Raw genomic sequence first — 9,850 nt, forward strand, 5'->3', positions numbered from 1 at the left:
AAAAAAACTACTAGATCTCTTCCTCCCTACCAACCCCCAAAAAGATGACTATGGACCAAAAATGTTAGGTGATGACCTTGATGTACAATAGCCTCCGCAAATTGACTAAATTGCCCTTTTCATTACATTGTTTTCATCTTAATATTATATTGCCACCTAACTCCTCCTCCCCCTTCCTCTCTCGTACCGAACACACTGAAAAGTAAAAACATAGCAGACTTCAGACAAGAGAAGCCTCTGAAGTTTGAAGAATCCTTCAAAACAAAGCTTTCGTCATCTTCATCTTCATCTTCAACCTCCCTGTTCATCATTTTCAGTCAATCAAAAATGGATCCTAAACAACAAGATTCAGAAAACCCAGATGCACAAACACCGTCAGACCATCAATCTCACCTTCCCATTCTTCCTTTCACATCCATTACACTTTCTCTCCCTAAACTCCTTCCCACCCACTTCATCTCTCCACCCAAAAATCTCAAAATCCCTGCCACCGTCAAAATTCCTACTCAAATCTCTTCCCTTTTCAACCTTTCTCTTACCTCTACTCCCCTCCCCCCTACCAAATCCATATTGAAATCAACCGTCTCTGCAAACCCTCTTCAAAACCCGTTAGCTTTAAACCCACACCGCCCCTCTGACCCATCGAACGCCGCTGGTCTCCGCCGTGCCTCCATTGTCTGGTTCCGTAACGATCTCCGTGTTCATGATAATGAATCTTTGACTTCCGCCAACAATGAATCCATTTCCGTTCTACCAGTCTACTGTTTTGATCCTAGAGATTTCGGGAAATCCTCATCTGGGTTCGATAAAACTGGACCTCATCGTGCATCTTTCTTGATCGAATCAGTTTCTGATTTAAGAAAGAATCTTCAGGCAAGAGGGTCGGATCTTATAGTCCGAATTGGAAAGCCCGAAACTATTTTAGCGGAATTGGTGAAGGAAATTGGGGCAGAGGCAGTGTATGCTCATAGGGAAGTGTCTAATGATGACGTTAAAGGTGAATCAAAGATTGAGACTGCATTGAAAGATGAAGGGGTGGAGATTAAGTACTTTTGGGGGAGCACATTGTATCATATCGAAGATTTACCATTTAAATTGGAAGAAATGCCAACAAATTATGGTGGATTTAGGGATAAAGTGAAGGGTATAAAGGTAAGGAAGACCATTGAGGCTGTTGATCAACTGAAAGGATTGCCATCTGGTGGTGATGTCGAGGCTGGTGAGATTCCATCTCTGGTTGATTTGGGTATGAATCCTACCGCTACTATGAGTCAGGTATGAACAATTTAAAACTTGATACTGTATTTGTTAAAAATTGAAAAGATGTGATAATATGATCTACTGTTGTTGTTAGGTGAAACCTGTTGTAAATGCTCCTGTTGTTGGAGGTGAGACTGAAGCAATGAAGAGGCTTAAACAGTTTGCAGCGGAATGTGAAGCACAGCCTCCAAAAGAAACAAAAGATGGAAGTAATGATAGCAGCAGCAGCAGCATATATGGTGCAAATTTCTCCTGCAAAATCTCCCCATGGCTTGCAATGGGATGTGTTTCTCCTCGTTCCATGTTTGATGAGTTGAAGAAGTCTGCTTCCAGTTCCAGGTATGTGACTATAGTATACTTTGCATGTTGTTGCTGTTTTTTAACCTGCATTACTAACAGAATAAAACTTCAATTTAGAAGGGTTTCTTCTGGCTCAAATGGTGATGGTGGGATGAATTGGTTGATGTATGAGCTCCTATGGAGGGACTTTTTCAGGTTAGTTCCAGTCAGCTGATTTAAGCAAGCCTTGTTAAGTGTTAACTAACTATTATTCAATATTCGGGTTTGTTTGGCTTTCTAAATTCTAATTCTAGAGGTGGCAAAATGTCAAAATGTCAGTATCATTAGTTGAATTAAATGATTTAGAAGGTTGTAAGGATTTGAATACACTTACTTAGGTATGGCGAATTGATGATATGTTGGAGATGACATATATAATAAGTTAAGTATATAAAGGACCTAAATCTACCCGACCCGTTTAGGTTATGTACTTTTTTTTTGGTTTTTGTTTTGTCATATATAATAAGTTAAGTAACACCAACACATTTTTTTTTTTGGTTTTTGTTGGAACTGCAGATTCATTACCAGGAAATACAGTTCGTCGAAACAACAGAAAATTGCTCCAGTGACAGTCACCGTGTAGGTGGAGGGTGTCATTACATGTACGATTTTTTATTTTTGTTTGGTCATTGAACTCCCAAAAATTTGGGTTATTTGATCAAAAGATAAACAATCAGTAGTACATTTTATGTATCTTTAATAGTTTTTTTTTTTTTGGTTTTGTCTTGAAAATGAAAGGACAGTTATTGGTGGTATATCACCAATCTATTCTCTGTCTCTGTCTTGTCAAACATAGTTACAACTGATTAAATAACCCAAGATTTCTGAATATCCCTTCTCCAGTTTCGGTTTCGATGTAAAATGATTAATACAAAAATATAGATTGAAATTTTGGTAAAAGAAATGTGGAAATGTGTTGTTGTAAACCAAATGGGAATTAATATGTTTAATAATCTCTATGATACAATGGTCAAAGAGGTCAACCAAATAATAACCACCATCCAAAGTGCTAAGACCATATATGTTTCCACCAACGTTTGCGCTTTAATTTCGCTTCTCAAGTTGCTTTTGCTAGTGCCACTTTTCACTCATCCACAATTACAATTTTAAGCATCTTCATCTACCTAATGTAGACAGACATGCAATGCAAGCGACCTAACAGATGTAATTGCATACATCGTTTTCATCGAGAGTCTAACTCTGAAGGGAATAGATTGATTGTCTTCATTGGGAGGAATCGTCTTATGCATCATTTTCTTCTGTACAAGTCTCAGAGTGATCATTCTCCCTTCAATCCAGTTTCAGGAAACTAGTGGTCATCACACTATAGTCATTCACTATATTAGCATCATCGCACTTGAGTGACTATGCACATGTCCGTGGATTAATGTTGTACCATTCGTGAATAAAGATAATCGGTGAACTTTAAACAATCAGTTATAGTTAGGTAAGTGCATAGGAGCTGAAACATTATTTTCATGTATGTTTTCAGGTTACATGGATCTATTGGAGCGCAGAAAGGAACCATTGTTTCTTAGAAGGAGGTCATGTGTTGTTCATCTAGTAACGGAATATTATTATATTTTAATTAATACATCGAATGTTATAGGTATACTACTGAACTTTTGTACTCATCAAATCACTAAACGTGGCTTAAGTTTAAAAAAAAAAAAAAAAGACGCTCACTAAACAATTTTAGTGCCGTTCATAAAAGAACCACTTAAAAAAAATTAAAAAGCTCAATGACTTTTCACAGCTTAAAAAAAGTTTAGTGATTGAATATGGAAAAAAAAAAAAAAATACAAAATCAAAATGTCATCATTGGCTTTTCAATAGTAGATTTGAGGGCGACAGCGGTGGATATATAGACTTTCCAGTCCAAAAACAATCAACACAAAATCAGATTAACACAGAAAGAGTGTAAATAGCAAAAGCACATAGAACGGAGCCACACTTCTAATGCAAATTAATATTTCAAAATCCAAAGAAAACAGAAACTGAGATGATAATAATAATAATAATAAGTCTAAGAAGCCAAAACCAAAATCCATGCCCCAAAAAAATAAAATAAAACAAAACAAAGTAATCTCAGTCTTCCTCCTCACCCTCGTTCTCAGCAATGTTGAAGTATCTTAGCTCATATACGTTACGGTCCTTGTTGGAAGCAATCACACGGAGCCAGTCCCTCACATTGTGCTTCTTCAAGTATTTCTTTGTCAAATATTTCAGGTACCTGAACATTCATAAAATATTATTTCATCACAAACTCATCACAAATCAAAAACTCATCCACTACTATCAATCAGGAAACCTTTGAACCAAAATTATTGGTCTTTAATTCTTAGCAATAATGACAATAGGCAAGTAAATATTTTTTTTAGATTATTAACTTAACATGTAAAAAGGAAACTACAAATTCTAACAAACATCCCTGCAGAGAAAGTATATTCATCCAAAACATCATAGGTCCACTAAATATCTCACATTTGATATGCTGTTATAGTTACAACTTCTGATTTCATTCAAAGCAATAAATGATTACAAGAAAAAACAAGAAACATGCTTGGTTATATAACATTCAATGAGGAAAAGAGACTGCCGAAAGAAGAAGAAAAAACAGAAAACCAATTGAAATAATGAAATATGCGACTCGAATTCCAAACGCGCATCAGAGATTATTACTATAATCTTACAAAATTATGTTAGTACGAGCAGCAAGAGAGACATCATCATGTACAGACAACCAAAGCAAACACATCAGCATTAATATAACTTCAAAAAGAAATTGTCCGGGACATAAACACCAACAAGTTTGTGATAACTTGGATAGAAACTCAAATCAACAGAACGATGAGCAAACTATGGAAATAACTGAACCAGTTTAAGGAATGCGGAATACCTTTTGGAGAAGTTGCTGTCTGATGTGACGGAGATCTTGTTCTTCTCACGAGAAATCGTAACTGAATCACCGAGATTACCAGCTTTACCACCGACTTTGATTCTTTCTTGAAGGAACTTCTCGAGTGAGGCTATCTCCATAATCTTATCCTCGACAGGCTTCCCACAATCAATCACAAAAGTCGCTGACTTCTTCTTTCCCCCCTTTGCTCCGGCACCTCCTGCTCGACTCATCTTCGCTTCTTTTTCTAAATCTCCCTCTACAAATAACAACAATAAAATCAACAAATCGCAGGATTGAATAACAATTCAGATGTCTGAAAAGGATCACATACAGAGAAGGATAGAAGATTGGCTGTGCGTGCTTCGAAGACGGCGAGCTGCAACCTATGAATGTGTAGTTTGGTGCTATAAGGCGACGGGAACCTCTTTAGGGTTTTGTGTTGTTGGTGTTATTATGTGAGTTGGATCGTTCATGGGTTTTCTATTGGGCCCAACTTTGTGAGGATACAACCCACTAAAAATAGACCATAAGCCAGTTAAGAAATTGTTGAAACAAAACACAAGTGTATTATTCATATGGATTAATACTATTTCTTATAATTAGAATTATATTATTATTACTTAAATTCAAAATTAAGAAATCGTTCACCTCAATTTATATGGTTTTTGAATTGTATAACTTAATAGTATACTTTTTAATCGGATATTTATATTATAGATATAAAGTAAACTAAGTCAATTCTACACTATATTAACCAATATAAATGATCAATTTTTATACAAAAAGACAAAGTAAACAAAGATGGTATATATTTTTGTGATTATTGATGATTTGTATTAGGTTACTTATAAAAGCTTTAAAATGATGTAAATAATATGAATATTTGACAGTTTGTTTAGATAAAACAAATAAACACCCCATAAAAATTATGTGATCATTTTACCTGTTTTGTTATTTTGAATGGAACAATACGCCTTCATGATTACATCGTTTAATTGGATGAAAAGATTAAATATGCTCAGGTATTTTGATGACAAGAGGCGTTATAAGAGAGTTTACTAATCATAATCCCATAATGAAAACAACACATTTTGTAGAAGACATATATAGACACATAAATGTATGGATTTCTATATGTATCAGACTATCAAGTATGTATGGAAGATATATAGAGTTTCAGTATGCACCTCATATTTTGTCAAACCAACTATACTTCATAATATGTTTTCCTACAAGAATATGACGCTGTGAGTAGGCAACGTACATATTTGTGCACTTCTCCTCAAGTTAAATTTTTTAGGCTATGCACATCAAATAGCTTAGAAAACCACAGGATCAAAAGAAATGATCAACCTAAATTGATCTATAAAAAAGAACTTACTTGTCCATCTTCCTCCATTGTTCGGCTGCAACAACAAAACGGAACTCGCCAATAACACCCATAAAACATAATCGTGTTTTAACCGTCTAATTAAACTCAATTTCGTAGGTAATTTACAGTTACATTACTTCATATTTAATTTGCGGAAAGTTGTGTGTGGGAAATATAGGGGATTTGAAATCGGAGAATCAAACTTGGTTTCTGGGGTGTAAAAATAAAACCCATTTGCAAAAATGGGGTGTAAAGGGAACAATATTTAGAAACTAGAAACTGATAACGAAATATAAAAAACAAATTACATGGTTTGATTGAAGTTGTACCTCTTTCAACAGCGCTAGGACGCCGGAGTAGAAGATAGGGGGCACTTTGCAACGTGTTGAATAGTAAAGGGGGACTGAAACGAGAAAAAGCGTAAATGTTTTATGTACCTTAAACCCTGGAGGGGTTTGACCATTTGAGTATCACCAAAATAAATGGGTTGCACATATTTTTTAACGGCGGATCTAACATACTCACACACTACTCCTAAGTTTACATATGTCCCAGACGAGACTTGAACCCTCAACCTCAAGGAGGGAGGCAACACCTGGTACCGTTAGGCTAAGATCCCTTTGGTGGTTGGTAGGTACAATTCGATAATTAAATGGGATGGTTAAGGCAAACTATTTCAATCTGATCAAATTTAACCTGATACAAACACAGCACGACCTGAACCGTTTGGAATCCCTACTTTTGGTTGGTTTTCAAGTGGCTTGAAGGTTGGAACATACTTTAGATGATGCTAAGAGATTGTTGCAAAACCTTCGTGAAGATCGAACCTGAAACAAAAACATTGAAATTTTAAAAACTTGAGAATTTCGAGTGATTTGCACAATCAAGTCACCCTATACATTGGGTTGGACTCGACTGTGTTAAGTGAAAAGTCAAAGAAAGTCAGCCATAGGAATTGAATCTGTCAACTCAAGTCCAAGGGAAATTGTGTAATACATGTCTTTCGTGACCAAATATTATTTTAGAAGATATAAAATGATATGAGGTGAGTATAAGAAATAGAGCATGAAGTTACTTTAAATTGAGAAATGCTATATAGAAAAAGATAATTAAGTAATGTTGTAGAGATTGTGGAGACGATTGCGTGGATATAAAGATTGTCGAAAACGGAGTTTATATGAGAAAGTTATTACTGTTTGAAGTTGAGGCGAAAGTATGTTGCTATTTCAAGAAAGTCAAAAGAAGTCAAGTCAACGGTCAACCTTTGACAACCACGATGTGAACAGTAGACTATCACGACGTGAACAATGAGTTATCACAACGTGACCAATAGGTCATCACAACATGGCAGGTGACAAGTCACGACACATGTGGCTAGAGAGTGCGACACGTGGCAAGACCGATATCTAATTGATCATCACGACGTGACACATATGTGGTCATGACGTGGCGCATTCCAGACTATAAAAACGAGATTTTTCTTGTCATTTGGGTATATTTGGACACACATGATCGGAGATCCTGCCCGGGAGTTGTTTACGTGATATTATATCGGAGGAGTTATTCCCATGTACGTTAGATACGGAGCTGAGTTACGAGACCGTGGAGTTATACCCAGTTAACCCATGTGAAGTCTCGTAATAAGTTGTCTTCTCCAACCTTATCAAACATTAAGAATCTTAAGGAACAAATTGAAATTGCCTAGAAGCTCCAGCCTTCCATGGCCATCCATGTATATAAAGCCTTGGACAAAACAATACTTCCCACATCAAGCCTAGACCAGATCCTCAGTTTCTTTGCTCCTTTTTGGATGCCTCTTCCACAACCCATGAAAATAACCTTGATATCCACTTTTAACCTCTTTGAATCTATATCATTTTTATTGCTTATACAATAACAAGAAAAATATTTTTAAGAATAAAGATCTCTCATGACATTGATTACAATACATTGATCAAAATAAACTTTTAACTTTTTTAGAAATTATAGGTTTTTAAGCTGTTGATCAAAACAAAGTTTATTTTAAAATTTTAGGCTTAATAAATAATTTTGATTTTCTTGAATGATTTTGATTTTTTTTAAACAAAACAACCTGGTTCATATGTCAAAAATTAATTGTCGTTAAAGGCCATTAATTTTCACTGTTACATGAAAGACCATTAATTTAAGGCAAATTCATATTCATTTTCATAAAAGAGTCACACGATTTTCTTTACATGAGAATTACTACATGTTAACGCCCCAAATTGCTTTGTATACCTTCGTCAATCTGAGTGTAATAGTGGTTTATGTACCTTCCATGATTTGACGATTTATATAAGTGAAGGGGATACGTATAGTAGCACCCCTTTACATACCCCCAAATTGCATTGGTGCACCCCCCTATTTGATATTTTGTTTTCTTTTTTTTTTTTAATAATTTTATTAAGTTCGTATGGTTATTAATATTAGATAAAATAGTTTTTTTTGTTATTTCAGACAATTTCATTTCTATTGTCTCTGTGGTATTTTTTGTAGTGAATTTTGTTTTCTAGTTGTTTTTTTTTCCTTTTAATAGTTTTATTAAATACATATGGTTATTAATATTATGAAATATAGTTTTTTTTTTGTTCTTTTAGACTATTTCGTTCGTATTATTTTTGTGTTATTATTTGTATCGTATCATATAAGTTATTTTTTCTTTTTAACATTTTTATTAAATAAATATTATTATTATGGTTATTAGTATTATTATTCTTTTTCTTTTGTTCGTTATGACTATTTTGTTCGGGTTATATATGTGTTATTCCATTGACTAAACTGCAAATATGGTCCCTGTGATTATCAAAAAATTATGGATGGAGTCCAAAATATTTTCAACTTGCACCACGAGTCTAAAATAGAATCTTTTTTGTGGATATGGTCCCTATCAAACTTAAAAAGACTATTATACCCTTTTAATTTGTCTTTTCCATTTATTTTTGTATTTATGTCTTTATTTTAGTATTTTAATTATTAGAAAATAAGAGGGTGTTTGGCTTAGCTTTTTAGAAGCCAAAAGTCTTTTTTAGAAAAGATAGAAAGCAAAAGATGTTTGGCAAATGCATTTTAGAAGCTACTTTTGGATTTGGATACATGTAAAAATGAACTTTTTGAAAAAGTCAAGAAAACCTGACTTTTTGTGACTTTTCCAAAAAGGACTTTTGCCCCCTGAAAAGCCAAGCCAAACACCCCCTAAGAAAAAACATACCCTATCCCTATTCCATCGTACCCCTCTATCTTCATCTGTTTCTCTCTCTCTCTCTCTTTCTCTTTCTCTTTCTCTCTTTCCTCTCTCTCTCACACACACAACCTCCTTCTTCTATACATCGCCTTCTCCAAACGTCCCAAAACCAATGAACAAAAATCATAATCAAGCCATAAAACCCCATTTTATTCTTCTTCGACTAGGTTTAAAAACCCAAAGCTTGAAACCCCTTGAACTCAAAAGAAAACTGATTAAAATATACCCAATTCAAAGAATCCAAAGAACCAAAAGTCTCCCGCTGGAGCTCTTTTTAGCTGGTGCTCGATGGTTAGGGTTTCCTCTTAAAGTTCATTAGGTTTAATGTAAGAAGGGGGAATGAGTTCAGCAGATGAGCATAGATACACATACACTTCTTCCAAATTTTAGAGGATGAACACAAACAAATACACACAATCGCCTTCATCGTCGTAGGTTCGGTGGGATTTCCAAAAGTTGTGCGATTTACAAGATTGATCCCATAAAGAAGATGTATGCAGTGATGGATTTAACCCTAACTATGTGTGATTTCTGGTAAGATATAGACACCAAATCAATGAAGATGAAACATGTAAAATCAAACCTGAAATTCAATTTCCGGTGAGATAAAGGAGATCGGGATGCGACAGCAGAGAGGGATATCGGGGATTAGGATATGTTGAACTCCCTGAAACCATCAACCTTTCTTTTCTTTTTTCTTCCCATTGTGACCTAG

General features: G+C 34.9%; 2 protein-coding genes across 3 annotated transcripts; one reads left to right on the forward strand and one right to left on the reverse strand.

Annotated features, from left to right (window-relative positions):
- Positions 1-151: 151 nt before the first annotated feature.
- LOC111920515 (blue-light photoreceptor PHR2) lies at positions 152-3,681 on the forward strand. Of its 2 annotated transcripts, none has more exons than XM_023916092.3 (4): positions 152-1,275; positions 1,355-1,599; positions 1,678-1,755; positions 2,116-3,681. In XM_023916092.3, the coding sequence occupies exons 1-4, from the start codon at positions 328-330 to the stop codon at positions 2,180-2,182; spliced, it is 1,338 nt and encodes a 445-aa protein (XP_023771860.1). In that variant the 5' UTR covers positions 152-327; the 3' UTR covers positions 2,183-3,681. The 2 variants fall into 2 exon arrangements, with proteins under 2 accessions (XP_023771860.1, XP_023771861.1); XM_023916093.3 differs by having other exon boundaries at positions 153-1,275; positions 1,681-1,755.
- LOC111920516 (60S ribosomal protein L22-2) lies at positions 3,525-4,991 on the reverse strand. Its single transcript, XM_023916094.3, has 3 exons — positions 4,833-4,991; positions 4,499-4,757; positions 3,525-3,832 (listed from the first exon to the last, which is right to left on the reverse strand). Exons 2-3 carry the CDS (start codon positions 4,729-4,731, stop codon positions 3,688-3,690), a joined length of 378 nt encoding a protein of 125 aa, XP_023771862.1. The 5' UTR covers positions 4,732-4,757; positions 4,833-4,991; the 3' UTR covers positions 3,525-3,687.
- Between the last annotated feature and the right edge of the window lie 4,859 nt (positions 4,992-9,850).

This window comes from Lactuca sativa, chromosome 9, assembly GCF_002870075.4.
Source record: "Lactuca sativa cultivar Salinas chromosome 9, Lsat_Salinas_v11, whole genome shotgun sequence".
NCBI classification, from domain to species: Eukaryota; Viridiplantae; Streptophyta; class Magnoliopsida; order Asterales; family Asteraceae; genus Lactuca; species Lactuca sativa.

What these genes read in the sequence shown, in the direction of transcription:
- LOC111920515 (XM_023916092.3), top strand. Translation starts at nt 328, where the DNA reads ATGGATCCTAAACAACAAGATTCAGAAAACCCAGATGCACAAACACCG. An exon ending in CTACCGCTACTATGAGTCAG is followed by an intron (nt 1,276 to 1,354) that starts GTATGAACAATT and finishes TGTTGTTGTTAG; the next exon opens with GTGAAACCTGTTGTAAATGC. An exon ending in CTATGGAGGGACTTTTTCAG is followed by an intron (nt 1,756 to 2,115) that starts GTTAGTTCCAGT and finishes TTGGAACTGCAG; the next exon opens with ATTCATTACCAGGAAATACA.
- LOC111920516 (XM_023916094.3), bottom strand. Translation starts at nt 4,731, where the DNA reads ATGAGTCGAGCAGGAGGTGCCGGAGCAAAGGGGGGAAAGAAGAAGTCA. An exon ending in GACAGCAACTTCTCCAAAAG is followed by an intron (nt 3,833 to 4,498) that starts GTATTCCGCATT and finishes ATGAATGTTCAG; the next exon opens with GTACCTGAAATATTTGACAA.